Genomic DNA, 22,027 nt, shown 5'->3' with positions numbered 1-22,027 from the left:
TCCGAGGTGAGGAGAGGGAGGAGGGAATATATCCGAGGTGAGGAGAGGGAGGAGGGAATATATCCGAGGTGAGGAGAGGGGGGAGGGAATATATCCGAGGTGAGGAGAGGGGGGAGGGAATATATCCGAGGAGAGAATCAGCGGGCGTGTCTGAAGGTTCAAGTTTTGTTTTATTTGTCACATATAAAGTACATGTACATTACAGTGAAATGCTTGGTTCTGTATGAGCCTCCTGAGAATGTGCTTCATACAGTAAAAAAAAAAGTAAGTAAAAGAGGAATAAGTCCCAACACAGTACAAGGAAGTAGAAATGCAGACAATGAGGTACAAAACATTTACATTTTAATTTTTAAGGCAAAATGCGAGGTATGGATGTAGTGCAAATCTCTTTTAATAAATAGATAAATATGGCGGCTGGGTGGCGCAGCGTACTAAGCGCTTGTCACCAACGCAAGAGACACTGGTATCGAATCCGGCTGTCAGCGTTGCCTCCGGCTTGGCCGGCCGTCATACTGGCTCTATTGGCAGAGTCAGTGGGAGGGAAGCCGGTGGGTGGGTCCGGGTCGTTGTAAACAGCGACTCCTACAGTTCGGTCGGGGCACCTGCACAGCGAGGGAAGGATCTGGAGGGAGGTAGTGTGACCTTCCACACGTTACACTCTCCCAGTGAGAGTCCGCGCTGCCAGGTGAAAAGAAGCGGTGGGCTGGCTACACATGTGTCGGAGGAAGCATGTGATAGTCTCCGCCCTCCCAGACCGACGGTAGGGGGTAGAGTGCGCAACGACCAGGAAGGGGATTGGGAATTGGCATAACGACTAACATTGGGAGGGGAGAAAAACGGAAAAAGGGGGGGAAAGATAATGATAATAAAAATAAATAAAAAATATGATGTGTTAGTGTCTGAAGTGAGTGTTAAGGTGATGTTTGTTTAAAGTGAGTATGTGGATGTGTGTGCAATGAGTGTAGATGGATGGGTTAGTGTTACATAGAGTCGTTGAGCCTCCTGATGGCCTGGGGTTCAGTTCATAACGCCTCATAATGCCTACCTTATTTATTAGATATTTTGAGTATAATCACTTGAATGAATTTGTATTATAATAGCAGTGAAACGCCGGAAAATGTTAAGAATATCCGCGTCATTCTTGGCTATAGAAGCTGAGAGTAATGCGTTGACGGTTTATTTATATTTCTACTGCATACTGTTTAGTACAGGGGTGGCCAACCCGCGGCTCGCGAGCCGCATGCGGCTCTTTGCCCGTCAATGTGCGGCTCTTCCATCCATAAAAAAAAATAAAAAAAATATTTTTTTTTATTTTTTTTTTACTTTTTTTTTTTTTTTTACTTTTTATTTTTTTTATGTCACTCATTCCATAAGGACGTAGAATAAACATTTACAATTTTTTTTTAAATGGTCCATTTGCATGTTCTTGGTATCTGAATCTAGGGACATATATGGATCAGTGTCAGAAATAGTGTGTCTGTTACTAGGCTTGAGTAAATTGTAATGAACCAAAGGAGAATATCAATTCTATTTAAAAAAAAAATTATCTTTGACTTTAAATAACACCATGCTAAAATTGACCAGACCTGAAAAATCTAAGCAAATGAATAAAGGGAAGATGATTAAACAGAAGGTTTTGTAGATACAGTACTGAATTCTGCCATCTTTTTTATAATGTAAATTTCTCCACCATTTTTCATCATATTGCAACACCGTTTTTTGCAAGACGTTCACAGAAAGGTAGAGAAACTAACTGCGTTCTGTTTTATGGCAATAACGTTCAGGTTTGTGGGAGATAATCCCAAAAAATAAGAGAAATTAAAAAGTAAATCCAGAAGTCAGATGATTGACAGGGGCTGGTGTGAGCTGGGTAGGGTAGTTTTTCGAAATTTGAAAGCCCTGAGTCTCTTCCTTCAAAAGACTACACTCACTTTTGGCTGTGCCACTTCCTCCTGTCAATATGCGCCGGTTTCCGACTCAATGCCCTGAGATTTCTATAATCTTATATTTCACTAATAACAGTTCAAATAATTGGTAAACAAACATAATGCTGAAAATATACACTTTTACTGTATATCTCGGGCTTAAGAGGTTAACCCTGTGAGGCCCAAATTAAAAAGAAATTAGCAACTTCAGAGGCCAGAGGGTGGGACATATAAACACATTTACTATCAAATAGCATTGTGAGGCTGAACAACAGGACCAATTGACTATACATGTGCTTAAAGGGGAACTATCTTATAAATGGCTTTTTTCAGTGTTTACCATTGTTTCTTAGCTATGTGGACTTATATTAATAGGATATATGTCTCTAATTCTCATATTGGCGAATTCTTCCAATTCTCCTCTCACAATATTCACCCTCACTGAACTGAGTCATCTGAAAATGTGCATATCTGTGATGTCAGAGATTTCTCAGCTGCATAATAATGTGGCAGTTGATGTGGCAGTTGGCACCAGGCCACACAGTGGTTGGAGCCCAGCCTCAAAACGGCTTAAGATCTTGAGGTAGAAAAATGCGGTTTTTAGTACTTGATTAGAAATACAAAACAATGCATTTTTTTTGAAAAAAACCTAGGTGTTCCATAGACTCACAGGAATTGTGTAAAAGTGCCCAAATAGTGAAAGAAATAGTAAAATAGTTCCCCTTTAACATTTTTTAAATAAACATTATTTTTTTAAATGGCTAAAAGTGATTTTGTAATTTTGCAACCGTGGGTCTCACAGGGTACTTTTAACCCTGTGAGGCCCAAATAAAAAAGACATTAGCAACTTCAGAGGCCAGAGGGTGAGACCTATAAACACATGAAGGGTGCCGTGACTGAAAAAAAAGGTTGAGAAACGCTGGTATATGGTGTGGACCGTGTGGCTCTTTGTGGTACCACAGTAATTTTTTTGTGGCTCTTAGTCTCTGACTGGTTGGCCACCCCTGGTTTAGTAGGTAGGCTGCAGTGCAGTAGTATGCAGAATGGCCTTTGAGACTCAGCCAGTGCTGAGACTAAGGAGGAAAAGATGGAGTCATTCATCATTCACTTGTGAAACTACTATTGGAGTGCAAAGCATACAAAGTAAAAAACATAATTAAATGTCACTCTTAAATATTAAAGGGGCGCTTTTGCTGCTTTATTTGGCACGTAACGTTTTGCACACATTCATTTAGTTTAGCAGTTATTGAGAGTGAATGAGTTTGAATGTGGCCACCAGTGATGTCAGCTGGGACACTGAATCCTTGTGTTGTGTTAATTACAATGATGTACTGTATATGAAGAAATAGCAACACCTCTTGTAGGGACTGCTATCATTATCATTTCATTGAGCTGTAATCAATACAAAACAAGGATTCAATCACTGGTGGCCACATTCAAACTAATTTACTATCAATAACTGTCAAACTAAATAGAATAGACTAGAAGTACTTTATTGATACAAGTACTTTATTGATACAGAGGGAATCAATAAATCAATCTTTAAACAAAATGGAAAGGACACTTTAAAGGAACGAGGAAAACAAAGGTCACTTTAAGGAAAGAACTGATGTGGTTCTTGTATAGTTTAGAAATAGCAAGTATAGCATAGAGAAAAAACTGTATATTGTATAGTAGTGTACATAGGACCCAGTGCCTTAATCCGTAGCTAACATTGTATTACATCGCAGGACTTTAGCATGTCTATTTTATCATGCCTATTTTATGTCTATTTTATTATTTAGTGTTATTGCACAATCAAAGCGGGCATGGCCACCCGCATTTAACTGTATGCCCTGGTATGTATGTGACAAATAAACCTCGGCACTACAGATCACTCACAGTAAACATTTAGGTAGTCAAAAATCACAAATCACAAATAAGATTTTTTTTTCTTTTTTAAGTGGACGTTTTTCGTGTAAAACACTTTATTTATTGTATTCTGTTTTGTTTTGCACTTTGTGATGGATTCAATGAACAGCTATTATAGAGCTCAATGCCACTGAAGGCCACACCAAAGCACACAGACAACTTTTTAGGGATTCTATGACAACCACACTATGACAACAACCTTGTCTTTAAACATGACACTACCATCATCAAGCGATTCAACACAACAGCATTGCCAAAGCACGGACCAGGACCATAACGTCAGGATGATAAAATATCACTCACCAAAGCAGTGGGCTCACTTGAAGAAAAAGGCAGCACGGTGAACTTTTCAATGACTTTGGGAACAAATCCCTGTAGCTCCTGTGAATGAATGAAAACTTTATTTAACAGAATGGGTACAATACAGTACGGCTCAATACATACAATTGTTAAGGGGATGCAGACCTGAGAAAGACATTTGTCTTGTTTCCATCAGGGTCCCCCATTTTCAATTCATATAGACATTTATGACATACACAACATACATGACATTTATGGCATAGGGACATATAGGTATTCAGTACTGATACATTTGTGACATAAACGGTATTCAAATATACAGTACTGTTACCCCTAGATCCTGACGGAGTATATACATATCAGCTGGCTTTCCATGGACGGCATTGTCAATGCGTTAAGTCGCGGCTGTCCCATCGTATTGCGAGTAAAAGACCGAAGAGTGCGCTCTTTTCTATGCTGGCCGTTGGCCACTTCTTCTTTGAGAACCACTCGCCGTTAAACCCACGGTTACCTTTGCAAGCTGTTTGAGTTATGACCATATCAAGTGGCTGGTAATAATAAAGTAATAAATAAGGTAATATAAAATAGTAATATAAAAGTACAAACACAAGATAGACCAGTGTTATGAAGTCTCTAGTGCAAAGAATCAAGATGGTAATCAAGTAATCAACCTTGTTAATTTTGACGTAACTTCACTAGCTATGTTGTTTACAGTAGTTGCCGTTAGCAATGAAAAGCTTCTTTACCGACTGTAATCCAATCAACTTTGAAATACGAAATGCCGTTTCACTTGGGGCTAGGGGCTCCGAGCCCCACTTGCCAGCAAATTGATGTGTCATCCCTTCTCCCCTCTTACTTCTCTCTTTCTCCCTTCATCCTCTCCTATACCTCGTCCCACCCCTCCTCCTCCTCCCTCCATTCCCTCTCCTCACCGTTTTTCACCTCCCTCTCCTGCTCCTCCTTAACCTCGTTCCCCTAACCTACTCCTTTCCCTCCTCTCTACGCCCTCCCTGCTCCTTGTTTCCTCCACGATGCATTTCCCTCCTTCACCTTCTCCTGTCCTTCCTCTGTTCCTCCTCTCCCTGTCCTCCTCTCCCCGTCCTCCTCTTCCTTCTCCTCCCTTCATTTCCTCTCCTCCCTCATTTTCCTCCTATCTTATCCCTGCTCTGTTCCCTCACTCCTCTTCGTCCTCGTCCTCCTCATCCTGATCCTCCTCTTCGTCCTCCTCCTCCACGTCCTCCTCTTCCTCCTCCTCCTCGTCCCACCTGTAGGAGGAGGAGTCACCAGACGGCGGGGAGCTGCACAGGGTGGAGAGCTCCCCCACGCCGCTGAAACGGGACCGCTCCTTCTCGGAACACGACCTGGCCGTGCTCCGCGGCGAGATGCTGTCCGAGGCGGGCCGTCTGGGAGGGGCCGCCGTGAGGCTGCGCGTGGGCGAGGGGCCTCGGTCCCGGACGCTGTCGGGGGCCGCGCCGCCCCTCACCCACAGAGGTGAGTGTGTAAAAACCATTTTTTCCCCCCCGCCTCCGCCGTTTGCCGTCTCCCCGGTGAATTTATAGGAACACGATAGCATTGATTGAATTGATATATTAACAAATTTTCTCAAAAACAAGCAACATCATCTTGAAACTGAAGGAGTGATCACCTCCTTAATTAATGATTTTTAATGAATACATTTCCTGGAACAAGTTCAGTTGTATTGGAACAAGTAAAATTACTATCTCACCCCATTGGCAAAATCTCTCACTTGTTTTAAGAAAATAAGATTAAATATATCAACAGTATGCAATCATGATGAATTGAAAATGGGGGACTGATTGATTGATTTATGTTATTAACAGATTGCAGAATGGGTACAATACAGTACGGCTCAATACACACAATTGTTAAGGGGATGCAGACCAGAGAAAGACTTTCGTCTTGTTTACATCAGGGTCCGCCATTTTCAATTCATAATGAGCCGAGCATTATGGGAACTGTGTTTACCGTCTTCTCCAGAGTCAAACAAGAAGATGGATATTAATTAATTAATGAAACAGGACTGAAACAGAGGGGTATAGAGGCTGCTAGAATGCATAATCTAGTGTTCAATGTCATGTTTAGGCGACCTAAGACCTATATTAACTTGTTGTTTTAAGTTAGTCTGATTATTGGTATATAAGTGAGATGTCATGTTAACGCTTTCAGGTGCAGGTCTTCTAGAATATTCTCTCGGGAATTCTATCTTAGCCACCATGACATCAGTAAAATATTCCGTTCTCGAAATTCAAACATCATATGTGAGATCATAGCTGTATCTATACGCCATTATCATTAAATCAGGGATATCTTTATAATACTTAATTTTTTTTTAGTCAAGTGTCATCATTAAAGGAACATGCCAACATTATGGGAAATGTGCTTACCGTCTTCTCCAGAGTCAAACAAGGAGATGGATATTAATTTCCTCTCTGCGTTCAGTAGAAAGCTGTCCGGCTGCAAGCCAGCCTAGCACAGCACAAATGAATGAAGCGGATACCAGCTAGCCTAGCTTGGCTAGGGGTCCTTATCCGCCTCTATTCATTTGTGCTGTGCTAGGCTAGATTGTAGCCTGATACATGTAGCTTTCTACTGAACGCACAGAGAGGAAATTGATATCTATCTTCTTCTCTCTCTAGAGAAGACGGTAAGCACATTTCCCATAATGTTGGCGTGTTCCTTTTTAAATGATGACACTTGACAAAAAAAAGTATTATAAAGATATCTCTGATTGAATGATAATGCTGTATAGATACAACTATGATCTCCATATGAATTTGAATTTCGAGAACGGAACATTTTACTGATGATGTCACGGTGGCTAAGATAGAATTCTGTGAGAACATTCTAGAAGACCTGCACCTAAAAGCGTTAACATACATGACACTTGATACAAATTGCCTCCTTCACCACCACTGGTACAGTAGCACCCAACCTTGGGCTACGCAGGCTCAATGGCTACCATACACTGGCACACATCACACTACACAATGGCTGAATGGCTCAGGAGACAGGGATTGATATCAGCCAATTAAGGGAAAGGGATGATTAGGTGGACAGCGAAGGACTGCACTCACAGCTGTATGGTGTCCCTATCACAGTTTCAGTTACTGACAAATCCAGAGGACAGAGTGCCCCCTGCTGGACAACAACACCACTTTCCGACAGCAGCCTTGACCGATCATGAGTCCATGTAGCCACGCTGCCGGATATAATAATAATCGGACTAACTTAAAGGCTACATATTGTAGACCTTATCAACAAGTTAATGTATGTCTTAGGTCCCCTAAACTAAACATGTCTTTGAACACTATTATGCATTCTACCAGCTTCTATACCCCTCTGTTTCAGTCCTGTTCTCAACAGGCTGTTTCTGTGCCTGTAATGAGTGAGCCGCCTTTATTGTACAAATACAATAATTATCGTACATCCAGCAATGGTGCACAAGTATGTACCGTCAAAGAAATTCAGATCAAACTGTCAAACTAGACATTGCAGATCAAATATGACTCAAGATCCAGGAATAGCATATCAAACTTACCGTTAAAAATGTTGTCAAACATGGTAGGTTCAACTTTACATACCAAAGAGAAGATTTACGAGTGAGATATACAGATATAGTCGTCCCGGAGTTGAACTGAAACTCGTATAAACCAATAGACCGCTCACACAGCTGGGTGTAGTTTCAGCTCTCTGCCCACAGAGGGAGCACTGCAGCATGTCTGGCATTTGAAGATCCATGTTTTCATACTTGTTGCGAGAGGACCTTGACATTCTCTAAAGAGGGGACAATAAAAACATTCCTGAACAATGTAATTTTAGTGATTTCATTGATATCAAATGTTCCCCCTCAAAACCACACAGGCCTTAATATAATAAAAATAAATGGGTTAACCCATTCACTGCCACAATACAGAGGTTAACCCTTTCACCGCCACACAACAAAGGGTTAACCCTTTCACAACCACACGGCAGAATGTTAACCCTTTCACTACCACACTACAGACTGTTAACTGTCTGTAGTGTGGTAGTGAAAGGGTTAACCTTCTGTAGTGTGGTGGTGAAAAGGGTTCAAATCAACCAACCAGATCAGCCTGCAGCAGCTTCCTCTTAATCCCTACAACGCAGTCGGGCCATATTTCAGGTGTTTGCGCTGAACGGATTACCGCGCGCAGGCCCGGACTGGCCATCGGGAGCACCGGGAGTTTTCCCGGTGGCCTGGCCTGCACAGATACAAAATTTAAATGATATAAAAAATAATATATATTTTTTTGCCAGGCCATTGTTTTTAGTTGTGGCGGCGGCGTGGTGCGATAGTTAGATAACCTAGGTGGGTGGGGAACAACCAGGATTTCACTGTCTGCGACAGAGTTGGAGAACTATCTGACTCTCTCTCCCTCACGCGGACACACACACACAATGGAGCCGTGCTGCCGCTTGTGATTGGTGGAGGCGGGACCAGGCGATACAACTGATTGACAGCGGAGGCGGCGAATGGAATGGCAGATGGCACACTCCCACTTTTCTGAAAGGAGTTGTTAAATCTGACATTACAAAAAACAATATGTGGTGGTTATGATTGGGGCTGAAGTTGAATAAACAATTTATGAAAGTCAAAATAATTCCAAGATAATTCAAAGATTACACACCTTTGCCACATTGGCTACAAACATAATCACTGCAAAGTTATCAAAAAATAAGAATCTGATCAGACACAAGTGTTAAGTTGTTGTTCCCTTTCTAATTTCCTCAAAAACATCTAGTCTAGTTAATGTGATCAATGTTATTTGACAATTGATGCTTTTTGTTGGAAATTTTAGTCAGTGAGCTCATACTTTGAGCTCATTTTATAGTTAAAATGATTGAGACAACGCAATCTTCTGTCTTCATTGTGCATGCATGCGTGTGCTCACCACACGCGACATGTGTCACTATTCTGGCAGTGGCTACTGTTATTATAGTATTGTAATGAAAGGTCTGTTATTTAATGTTTGTGTAAAGGGCTATTTTAACTGTTGATGGGTAGTGCATCAGTAAAGTGAATATGGTATTGCATGTGCTCTTGCTCTGTTTGAATAGGTGGAGAGAGTGGTTAACTGTATTATAATAGTAAATAGAAAAATATGTTGTGCTCTTGCTTTTTTCTTTTTGAAGGTGGAGAGAGTAGCATTGCTAGTGCCACAACAGTTTTATTTGAGGTTCATAACAGTACATTGTACTAAGCAATTGTTGGCTCATTAGTTTGTGATTCACATGCACTAAAATTCACCAGAATGCAGGAAATTAAGTCTTTGTAACTAAAAATTTCCGGGTGGGGGACCCCCAGATCCCGGCTTAAAAAGTTACCTGATTGGGGCTATATTTCGCGCTATATCTCCCGGTATGAATTATTTCCCCAGTCCGGCCCTGACCGCGTGTCATTTTATTTAACGCTGGCAGCCAGGGAACCGCGTCGCAGCACGGAGAGAAATAATGCGCGTCAGTCCGCGGAGGGTAAACCGTCCCGTGGCGGCCGGTTGCAGGGGGTCGAGAAGGATCCGCCGTGTAATCGAGTTGCAAGTGTTTACATTTAGTCATTTAGCTGACGCTTTTATCCAAAGCGACTTACAAGTTCTGTACAACAAGCCATCAGGAAGGGCACAACTCTATCAGCTGAGTAACAATGTTCATCAAAGTGTTGAGTGCCACTGCTACAGTGTAGGTTAGTTTATTAGGACAGTGCATGACAGTATGGTTAGTTAGGGTTAGATTTTTTATTATTATTTTTTTTATTCAGATAATGGTTGAAGAAGTGCGTCTTTAGTCGACGGCGAAAGATTGGACGTGTTTCGGCTGTCCTAACTGGGGTGGGTAGTTCATTCCACCATTGTGGGGCAAGGACTGAGAATAGGCGACTTCTCTTTGATGACCCTCTTGGAGCTTGGATAGGAGTAGGTCTGAGGCGGCCAGAAGATGCAGAGCGTAGGGGTCTTGAGGGTGTGTAATTAGAGACCATTGACCGGAGGTAGGCGGGAGCGGTTCCCTTTGCCGCACGGTATGCTAGGTCGAGGGCCTTGAAGCGGATTCGTGCAGCAATGGGGAGCCAGTGCAGGTCCCTGTGTGATGGATCCTAATCAATTGAGAAAGATTAGCCGATTTAAAGGGTAACTCTGTAAAAGACAAGCGGGACAAGAGGCTAATGGGTTTTGCATTCTGCGCTTGTAACATTCATCATCCTGCTCCTTCTGCTTCATAAATCTATAAGCGGATGTTGTACTCAATTTAGAATGCAACGTGGTTATTAACGCGCAAAATGGCTTATGATGTCATGTATCAACCACCGGGAATAATGTATGGGTAGTTTATAATCTGCTTCACGGGGTGTAATATTTACAAGTCTATTAAGAGCTCATAGTTATTAGTCTATTAGGATCCATATTCTCTGCAGTGCTGGTAGCAGCTACTCCTCCTTGAGTCCACATTCAGATTCAGATTCCTTTATTGTCACTTATTTCAATACTTTACAGCAAGATGAGTGAAATTCTATTTATTGTGGTCCCTCGACCATAGCGGCTTCCAATAATAAAAATACAATAAATTTAGCATAAAATAAGATGACTAAAATAAAGATTACTGTAATATATACAGTTCTAAAAAGTGTGCAGTGCAATACAATAAATTTAGCATAGAATAAAATAAGATGACTAAAATAAAGATTATTTTTACAGTTATAAAAATTGAGATCATGTGTAAAAAAAAAATTTTTTTTCTTTTTTTTTTTTAAATCTAAGGAAATTAATAAAGGGAAGATTATTAAACAGAAGGTTCTGTAGATACAGTACTGAATTCTCCCATCCGGACCAATGCAATTTGAAATATTATTATAGAATAGGAGGCTTATAAATTACCTTATTATAGCCAATTTGCACAATTATATATATACATATATTATCTTTCAAATGCCCAATTTGGATTTAGTATCACCAGGCGTGCATAAGAACAGATAATGAAATCTACTGTAATCTACTTTACTTTTTTATTTTCCCCACAGTGCAACCGTTTTGAAACTAATTTCGGATCTAATTGTTCCTACATGTTAACAATAGGGAAGAGGAACTTGAAAGCCTTTCAATATTTGTCAAAAACGTTACCTTTTGTGGCTTATTATCCCGAATAATAACAGTTATTGAAATAATTCATACAGAACTCTGAACCTTGAACCCCATAGAATCTTCCAGGAAGTGTAGTTTTAAAAACGTTCAACGCAGAACCATATCTGTGGAAGTCTGCTACAAAATGGCCACAAAAAGACTACAATTCCCATGGTTCAAAATATCCAAAATGGTCGCCCTCGCGGATAGAATTGACCAAATCGAAAAGTTAAATCTATCTAATGACACTTTTAACCTATTGCTAAACTAACGTATTGATGATAATATACATTCTACATGCTGTTGTGACATGTTTATGATGTTAATACTTGAATACGTTTTAAATTAAAATCGCTACTTTTATACAACACTCTGAAAAATATTGATTCATGACCAGATGTAATTTCGGGACCGGTCCCGTCGGGGTGGAAGAGGTTCACCCATATACCTTATCACGAAATTCACAGGAAGTGACATAACATCAACACATCAGAGCAGAATGGTAATTAGCTAATGGTAAGACGGCAGCCAAATATCCTAGTTAATCTCTCTTGAATGTTCTGGAGAGTGTTCCTCGGCCAATCAATGTTCAATTCTATTCTAGGGGGAGCAGAGAAGTCCCGGTCAGACGGCTCAAGGCCAATATGTATCACACTTGGAGTGCTGGTCTAGGATCAGTGATCAGGTCACATGACTCACCGTGACTTATGAGCCAATTCTGGTCTCGGGTCAGCACTCCTACTTTTAACCCGTTCACTGCCGCACTACCACCCTTTCACTGTGGCAATACAGAAGGTTAACCCTTTCACTGCCACGCGACAAATGGTTAACCCTTTCACTGCCACACTACAGAAGGTTAACCCTTTACTATCACACTACAGACGGTTAACCTAGTAAAGGGTTAACCTTCTGTAGTGTGGCAGTGAAAGGGTTAAGACGCTTGATACATTCACACATACAGGGGCCAAAATACCCCCCCCCCCCCCCCCAGTCGGTCCCTGGTTGTGAAGGAGGTGGTGGTTTCCTCTTGTGTAGTTCACTCCTCCGCCAACAGAGGTCCTCTCAAACCTTGAACCTGTGTCCCTGTGTGGCCGCCAGCTGATCCTGATGATATGTACTGATGCTGTTTGCCAGCTACTTCCAGCCAGTCCCTCAGTCTATTTGCCTTCCATTAGAGTCTGATCGGTACCTTCCATTTGCTGAATTGAAAAACACTCAATTGTGCGCACACACACACACACGCTCGCACACACACACCCACGTGCACACCCACCAGGGCACTCAGAGTCTCAGCTGTGGGTTTGTCTTCTTGCGGTTACATAATTTAGAGGTGCTCCCCCCCTCGACCTACTGCGTTTGGCACCAGTTAATTTCTTGTGACCTGGATTCAACTCTTCTGTCAATGGAGGTGGAGAGAGGACCTCTCGCTATAGGATCTGAGCCACAGATTGACGGGAGGCTGACACCAGATTAATGAGAGACAAGTGGCCTCAGTGGAGCGCGTCAGTGTTGCCTCTGGTGTGAGCTTCAGGATGGGACTGGATACAAATAAAAGGGTTGATTTGTACACGGCTTCCCTCCTTCCCTTCCCGTCCTTTACACTTTCCTTACCCTCATTATTTTCCTCTCTTTTTGTTTTAACACTTATTTAACATGTCCTTACCTCTCTCTCTTCCTCTCTCTCTCTTTCTTTTCTTCCTCTATTTCTCCACTATCATATTTACTCTTTCTCTGTATTTCTCCCTTAATTGTTTTTTTTTACACTTTTCGCAATATTTCCTCCCTCTTTCTCTCTCTCTCTCTCTCTCTCACCCTCTCTCTCACCCTCCCTATCTCTTTCTCCACAAGATAAGATAAAATGTATCTTTATAATCTCCTTGGGGAAATTCAGGGGTCAAAGCAGCACAGGGGGGGGGGGGGGGGGGGTGGCGGGAGGTACAGGAAGGGTAATGAAAAGAAAAAGAAAAAGAAGCATAAAAATACAAGAATATAAGGTACAGTACATAATAAAGGTGAGACATGTACTGTATATTATATTTATAATAATAACACAATCCACAATGCATCGATGTCCAGTCCCCCCTGGTAGTATACTGATTCTAGTTTTAGTCACCCCATATATATATATATATATATATATATATATATATATATATATAGCTAACTATGTATGTGCAATACTCCATACTGAGTCTTAATCTACCCTGGTATAAATTAACAGATTAAGCGGATTATCAATAAATATAAACTATGCATACAAATGAGATGTATGGTGTGTGTGTGAGTCCTTGTGCAAGGTGCACCAGAGTCCATGCAGGATTCTGTAATAATAATAATACACTTTATTTGTATAGCACCTTTCATACAAGAAATGCACCTTTCATACAAGAAATGCAGCTCAAAGTGCTTCACGGCAGAAAAAAGACAGGCACAAAATTAGCAAAACGGACAAGTCAAGGTAAGACATGGAACACAAAACCACAGTTCCCCACAATTAGGATCCAACTAGAATCTTATAGTCAAATTTAACCTAGAATCTGTTTCCTCTACCATGTAACTCGATATTGCAGATTAAGTGTTGTTATATTTCGTATGGCATCGCTCCCGCTCTGAGCCTTACGAGATACTCTATATCGCCTGTGATACCTAATGTATCTCCCACGAACAAAAACACATGCACCCCACCTGTATGGGGCCCCGCCCCTTATGGTGGTACCACCCATATAATCATGACTCTGGTCATGACACACCCTTCCTCTATTTTCGTCCCAGCGTACTGGATGCTTTGCACCATGCGAGCTAGCGGAGTGAAAAGATTAAGGAAGATTAATAATGTTGGAAGCTTACCGGAGGTTGCTGGCCCCTGGCATCTTCGACGCATGTTTTCGGCGACACGACGGGCCTGTGATGTTCCTCGTTTGATGACTGCACATCGAGGTTCAGCTGTACAAGGCTGGCTGTCGGGCCAGCTTGTACTCAGGTAGGCCCTGTGTCTTCAGGCATGGGTATTAGTGTTAGTAATGCTGGTTTGTGTTGTTGACACAACCTTGTTGTGTGTTGGCGCCAGGGGCAAGATGGTTTGGTGAACGTTCTCTGCAGGGAACGGTTTCCAAGCTGTCTTGGGCGTGCTGCTAAAACATCTAAAGCTATGCTAACATGCTATCGCTACTGCCGCATGCTATCACTACTGCTAATTGCTATGCTGTTTTAATGTCTCCGCCGTGAGATGTTGTCACTCTCCCGCCTCTTGCCCGGTTCATCAATGAAGGTCAGTCGGTAGCTGTTGTGGGGTTTTGGGTTCTATTTACCTTTTTCGGGTAAATGGGTTGACAACGGGGTAGGTCGTGGCTAGGTTCTAGCCAGGTATTACCTTGTGTTCCGGCGGGGTTTGTTGAACGGTGTTCCCATCTGGGTTGGCGTCGGGTAGTGGGGCTATGGGTCCAGCCGACATGGTAAACATGTTGCGTGTCTGTGCACAGGCAATTGTTGTCTTGGGTTCCACATTGCCTGGCGTTAGGCTGCAGTAGTATAAGGGCAGGGCCGCTTGGGAGAAATGTGAGGCCCTGTGCGTTTTTAGACGCGAGGGCCCCCATCTCCTGGGGCGGCCCTGTGTAGAGGGCTATTGTTTCATTTTGTCACTCTGCTATGAGAAGGCTGTCTTGCTACAGCTTTCTCTCCTCTCAAACCATTCATACTGACGGTCAATCGGTATACTGGGGGAGTAGTGCGGGGGGGGGCTTTGTTTACCTTTTTTGGTAAATGGGCTAAACTAGGGCTGGTGTTCTGTTGTGAATATTTTGAATGAAGACGGGTCTGGTCCGTCTCCCCTTAAACTTTGTGTGTATGGGTTTGCTCATTCTACAGTTTTTGTGGTTTAGCTCTTTTATTCATTTAACCTTTTCATGGTCCACACCACAGTGGAGGGTGCTGTTTGCAATCACCACTGGTGCTCCATGTTAACGTCAGTCCTTTGTTTTTGATATATTGAAACAATGCCCCGCCCGGCCGACACCATGGTCGGCCTGGCGAGTGGCTGGTGGGCTGTTAAGGCTTGTGCCGCCACGGTATGGAATTGGCAACGATTAGAACTGTGTTCGAATTGGTGTTTTTTCTATTACAGAAATGGTGTCTGGTGGAGGGGCCTTGAGGGCCGGCCGACGTCGACACATCGCGCACGGTGTTGGTAAACCACTCCGTCGAGGATGTTGACGTTATTAGCTTTGACCCAGCCGCAAGCTATAACCGCTCAGGGTTCCCCTCTCCGCAGGGGATTTTGGTCTTCTGCTGGAGCGCGGGCGGTATTGTCCTAGGCCCTACACCGCCTCACACCGCGCAGCCAGAAGAAGAGAGAGCACGGCCTCGTCAGCGGCGATGACGGGGCCCTCGACAGGCGGCCATGTTTCCCCCGCCAGTGGTGCCCTGGTTGGAGAATCGACAGGGTATCGCGAGGCCGACAGTCTTGGCGGCCGAGGGATCGGCCATTTTGGGTGATTTCGGTGTTGGTAAACCACTCCGTCGTCATTTTGCCGCGAGCAGCCCGCTCCCCGTTCAATCCTCTCTCTGGTACCCCCAGAAGCGGGGCTCTGAGCGTTCTCCGTTGGCTGCGGGCCGCGAACCTTCATTGAAGCGTATGCGGCCCCATTCTTCGCTTCTCATGGAGACAGGGGCTGACACCCAGTTGATGGCTGAGCCTGGGTCTGTCCGTGAGAATGTTGTGCTGTCAAGCGGCTCCCACACCTTGAACTGTGTTGGTTGAGCCTGGTGTTACGTCTGTCAACTTAAGTGTTGTCAGCAGGGGGGCTCGAAACCTTTTGAGGCACACAGTGCGGGCTTCCCCGGCCTCGCCTTCGCCAGGCCAGGTATCATGTTGGTGCTCCCACTCCTGGAATATTGGCAAGTGGTCGCAGCTCACATGGTTTGGGGTGGTAGTGATATCACTGCAGGGCTACGGTGTGTAGGAACCCATGGGGGCCTTACACCTTGCATGTCCGGCTGCAGAACAACTCCTTCAGCATGTTCTGGAGGGGTGTTCAGTGGGGGGGCTTTTTTGATCGGAAGCCCCCCGTATCAGACAGGCCCTTTTCTGTCGGGGTTCCCCCTTGGGTGCGATTGCCTCGTGGGTGGTGTCGGGGTCAGGTGTTCCGACACGGAACGCGCTCCTCGCACGATTCCAGGGTTGTCTTCGCACAGCGGGGGGGACCGGGCCAACTATCTACAGTTCCTGGCGGACCTGCGCCACGTGACGGCGGGTGCGTTGGGAGTGTCGTCACATATGACTACGGCAGTACCATATGTCGAGGTAGATGGAGAGAACGGTGAGGCGGGGACTTGTGTTTACACAACCCCACCCGTTTTCAGGTTTGGTACAGACCCTGTTGTCGGGGTCTCCAGCAGGGACAGCTCTGGTCGACGAGATCCAATCTCTGTGGACGAAGCAAGCCATCGTCGTGGCGTTCTCCTCCCGGTGTTCTCTGCCCGAGAAGTCGGGAGGGAGGGGTGTAAGACCCATGCTGGACCTGTCCCATGGGAAGGTTCAGCATTTTTTGGATCGTCTCCTACCTGTTGAACACTGTCAGGTGGGGGTCTGGTTCTCCTCCATAGACCTGTAGGATGCGTATGCGCATCCCCGATCTTCCATCCTAGGGCTTACCTACGCTTCCTTTGCAGGGTTAGCGTATGAGTACCAGAGGCTGCCGTTCGGTTTTCTCTGGCTCCCCGCATCTTCACCAAGTGCGTGGAGGCCGCACTGGGGCCTCTGCGTCATCCGGGGTTACGGAGTGTTCTGCCCTGATGGCGTTCTGGTCCTTCGCGGTCAAGGTGGATCGTCAGGTCTCGTACCAGGCAGGTCTCTACCAGCCTGGGGTTGCTGTAGACTGGATGTAGAGTATTCCTCTTCCCAGTCAACGGTTGGAGGGCTATGGGCATCCATCTCAGAGCGTGTTGTCAACACGCTCGGGAGGTTCCGTCCTAGGACGGTTACGGCGCTGTCTCACGTCGCGTTTTCACCGACGCCTCCCTCGCTGGTGACGCGTCGGGCCAACGCAGTAGGGGGCAGCTGGCAAACCATGCTGCCCGGTCTGCGCTACGTTCAATGTGTTGGTGTTGAAAGCGGTCCTTCTGGTCCACAAATGGTGTTGATCAGGACGGACGATACGACGTCAGTGTCGTGTATCGACAGACAGGGAGGAGTACGCTCCCCCTGTCTGCACCAGGCGGCGGGCGGCTGGCTATGGGCGTCCTCCATCTGCGCGGCCTAAGGGCTCCCCACATCCCCGGCAGGGAGAATGTGGGTGCAGGTGTACTGTCGCGGGGCGGCCCTCATCCTGACGGGTGAGGATTGCGTCTGGACATGGCCAGGCAGGTCTGGGACCGATGCCGTGCCGCCAGGGATTCTTCCCCATACATCTGTTAGGTCAGTTGTTGGGACGGGTACGTTGAGGGGCGCAGGTCCTTGATCCTGATGGTGTTACCATATGGAATGCGCATGCTCCCTCCACTGTCGCGCTTACGCGGGCAGATGACGTATGTTCCAAGTGTGGTGTAAGGCGGGGGGCCAGGACTCAGTCTCCTGCCCCCTGGTTGCTGTCCTTAGTTACCTCCAGTCTCTCCTTGATAGACTGTCGGCTTCGACGGTGAGGGTATATGCAGCAGCTATATCCTCCTATCATGAGGGGTTTGAGGGGATGTCTTGTTCAGCCACCCTCTTGTGAAGCGTTTCCTGCTTGGCGCTCGACGCGTTAAGCCGGTGCAACGCTCCTTGGCTCCGACTTGGGATCTTCAATTGGTCCTCGGTCGGTTGTCCTTGGCCCCGTTTGAGCCGCTCGAGCGGGCGCCGTTGGGACAGCTGTCCTTCAGGACCGCGTTCCTTCTGGCTGTCACTTCCGCTAAACGCGTAGGTGAGCTCTGTGCTCTCTCGGTACGTCCAGAGTGCCTGTCTTTTCGGACCGATTGCGGTGTCACTCTGCGACCTAATCCTGCTTTCGTGCCTAAGAATATCCGGAGTTCCTTCCGCTCCCGGGATATTGTGGTTCAGGCGTTTCGTCCTCCTCCTCACACTGGTGGGTTAGATGCGGGCCTTCACCTGTCATGTCCAGTCCGTGCTTGGGGATTTACCTCAGCCGTACTCAGGATTTCAGGGTTACCGACCAGCTTTTTGTCTGTTACGGTGGGGCTCGTGCTGGTAAGGCACTGTCGGAGCAGCGCCTGTCCCATTGGTTGTGCGAGGGTGTTACCCTCTGCTACACGCTGGCTGGGCAGGATCCCCCTGGGGGCGTCAGGGCGCACTCCACTCGTGGGGTGGCTGCCTCTGCCGCTCTCCTGGGTGGGGCCTCGGTGGGGGCCATCTGTGCTGCAGCTTCATGGTCCTCCCCGGGCTCCTTTGTAAGGTTTTTCCTCATGGACATGACCGGGGGTTCTGTCTCCCAGGCGGTTCTGGGGTCTGTGGCCTTTCCTGCTTCCCGTCCTTTGGTCGGGTAGCAGGAGTGTATGGGTATGGGCCGCAGTGTGTTGAGTCACACGTGGTTCCGCCTGTACGGTGTGTTCAAGGGGTTCTGGCTCCCTCTTGTTCGCATTCAGGTGGAGTTGACTGCGCCCCCCCTTCGTTAGGAAGGATGGGGTGACAGGGCTCCCCGCACCCCTTGATGTGGGCTTACGGGTCCTCAGGGGGTACATCTGTCGGGTCTCGCACCCGCTCTTCCCCATTATCTCGTAAGGCTCAGAGCGGGAGCGATGCCATACGAAATATAACGATAGGTTATGTGGATAACCTAGTTATATTAGTATAGGCTAAGCTCCCGCTCTGCGCGCCCTGAGTTCCCTCTTGAGGGATCTTTTCCTGGGACGGGTTTTTGGCGAGGAAGGGTGTGTCATGACCAGAGTCATGATTATATGGGTGGTACCACCATAAGGGGCGGGGCCCCATACAGGTGGGGTGCATGTGTTTTTGTTCGTGGGAGATACATTAGGTATCACAGGCGATATAGAGTATCTCGTAAGGCTCAGAGCGGGAGCTTAGCCTATACTAATATAACTAGGTTATCTACATAACCTATCGCTTTTCCTATGTTGGCTTAATGTTCTTTTCGGGATTGGTTTTGGTTGATTGTTTCATCTTGCAAACTTTAACTTTTTTGTAGACTTGGCCTTTGTTTTTTAATTTGTTTTTTAATTAGGGGTAGGTTGTTCTATAAGCCTTTTGGCTTCAACCCTATCCTTTTCGCTTGTTTATTTGTAAACATTTAGACAAATATTAGTTTATTGTTTATTTGTAAACATTCGAAATAAAGAATTCATTCATTCAATTAGGATCCAACATCCCAACAGGCCTCCCTGTTTTACGGCTCGATCATCACACATAAAACAGACTGTTTTAAAATGATAAAATAGTAGCAAAATAGTGCAATAAAACGGTTAGTCAAATAGGAATAGAAAGAGTAAACTGATGCAATAGTGCAGTTGTGAGAATAGACGACACCGAGGCGTTGGAGCCACACAGTCAATACAGGATATAAAGACGGCTGCCTGTACGTTACTGCAAGCCTGGGCGTGGTTTGGCCCTACCCACCTTCAAAACCGCTCTCAAAGAGCACCTACGGTAGGCTGCAATTCGAAACTGGCCCCCGTAAATGTCCAAACCCCCCCTCCCCCACCCGTCTCCTCCCCCTCGTATGTATATATTTTCTGTTAGGATCTCTGTTTAACAGTACTGTATATTTGCATATCGTGTGTCACAAATGTAACAGTACTGTATATCTGTATTGTATGTCATGATATATATCTGTATGTTGTGTATGTCATTATGAATTGAAAATGGGGGACCCTGATGTAAACAAGACTAAAGTCTTTCTCTGGTCTGCATCCTCTTAACAATTGTAAGTATTGAGCCGTACTGTATTGTACCCATTCTACAATCTGTTAATAAAGTTTTCAATCACCCCACAATCTTTCTGTCCACGGGTTCTGACCCGTGGTTTAACGTACCCCAGGTCTCTCAGGGGTTCTGACCCATCACTAGGACAACCCCAATAATATCGGAGTAAAATGATGCAATAGTGCAGTTCTGAATTTAATCTGAATGTAGTTAAGAGTCAAAACAGTTCTAAGTTCTCCAGCCGTTAGTTCTTCAGACATTAGCCGAGTCGGTCCTTGCCCTACGGCTAAGTAAGTAAATAGTAAGTAAAACTTGATTTATATGGCGCCCTTCTCTGCACACATGCACAAAGTGCTTTACAAGAAACGGTAATATATATATATATATAACATCAGTCAAATACAGTAAGAGGAAACATTTGAAGAAAAGAATAAAACATTCAAATGAGAACAACAACAGAATAGACAACTAAAAAACTAAAAGTCACAAACAGAAAAACGGATGTAGGTGTTTGTAGAGGTATGTTTTTAACTGCCTTTTTAAAAATGGGTTCAGAGGGAGCGGTGTTCAGGGGGAGGGCGTTTCAGAGCCTTGGGGCTGTCACCGCGAAAGCTCGTCCCCTTTTGTTTTAAGCCTGGTCCTGGGCACCACCAGGTGACCTCTCCTGACCTCTCCCTCCAGCCTCCCTCCCGGTGCAGGGCTGGGTGCCCCCCTCCCCGGCACGCCTGTCTCTCAGCTCAGTGGATGAAACCACGGAGGCCTCCGAAGTCGCCTGCAGTCCCGACATCGGCAGCAAGAATCAGTGGATGGTGAGTCGAGTTCAGTTTGGTCCAAACACACAGTGCTCTGTGTGACACTATCCGGGTGTAGGTCTTTAGAATGGATATGGTGTTTTCTATGCATTTTCATATAATTTTTTTTGTTGTTGTTGTAAATTGACATACAAATAAAAACGGCGCCACAAAAAAAAGATATTAAAATAAATTAACAACAAAAAACAAAAAGGGGCTTTCATATCCTTCAACTTTTCAATTTAACTACAAAGTCTGGCCTTGTGACGATTCTCACCTCTTCTCAAACCTTTCCTTCTGTCGTCTCAATGCACACATCAACCTTTCTCATCCTTGTGAGAGAGCCTTTTTGCTTGCCACCCTTAACACTTTCCGTGCTACGGGTCCGGTGCCCCGGAACCCTGTTGAATGCCACCACCCACTTCAATGATGGAGCTCTCATATTTGCGAACGCATAAACTATATCTTAAATTATGGCTATGTGTATAATATGGCCGTTGCTTATCAATGACTTGTTTGCAGTCAACATTGTCGAAACTGATCGTTTTATGAAAGTTCCAGAACATTTCAGAAGATTCTGTGATAATCGCCCTTTAGTGGTATACACTGGATTACACAAAAAAGTTGACATTTTTCGGCCTATTTATGAATCGTTTTCAAATAAACGCTAAATTATCGATAGTATGTGTACTTATGCACGCTATAGTAGCGGGCTGAAAAATCGATTATCCATTTCCTGATCAGCACACACACACACACACGCACACACACACATAGGGTCCACGTTGATATCTCTGTGAAAAAAGCTCTGATTATCCCAAGACTGGTAAAAATAGATTCCTTACCTCAGATCAGATGTTCTCCAAAAAGATTATTCCAATTCCTGATCGTCATTCCAAATATCGATCGCGTTTATTGATCCAACGCTGGGGGGTCGAAACACCGATTCCACGCTGTTCTGATGGTCCACAATGAATCCGATCGGCTTGAGTTACATGCCTGAGAAGTAAAATGTGGAAGCAGGATTTTTTTCCCCCCATGCGTTTCATTCAATCCATTCCAAAGGGGTGCAGTACCACACGG

At 45.0% G+C, this 22,027-nt stretch overlaps 1 protein-coding gene across 1 annotated transcript in view; it reads left to right on the top strand.

Annotated features, from left to right (window-relative positions):
- spire2 (spire-type actin nucleation factor 2) overlaps positions 1 to 22,027 on the top strand; it is an 83,914-nt gene that overhangs the window by 44,675 nt on the left and 17,212 nt on the right. The window contains exons 9-10 of the mRNA XM_084335490.1: positions 5,408 to 5,627; positions 20,835 to 20,962. Of these exons, the coding sequence (XP_084191616.1) occupies positions 5,408 to 5,627; positions 20,835 to 20,962 (348 nt within the window). The remainder of the gene's footprint in view (positions 1 to 5,407; positions 5,628 to 20,834; positions 20,963 to 22,027) is intronic.

Source organism: Notolepis coatsorum (assembly GCF_963971535.1).
Source record: "Notolepis coatsorum genome assembly, chromosome: 18".
Lineage (NCBI taxonomy): Eukaryota > Metazoa > Chordata > Actinopteri > Aulopiformes > Paralepididae > Notolepis > Notolepis coatsorum.
The sequence above is the reverse complement of the archived record's forward strand: the minus strand, read 5'-3'. Positions and strand labels throughout refer to the sequence as shown.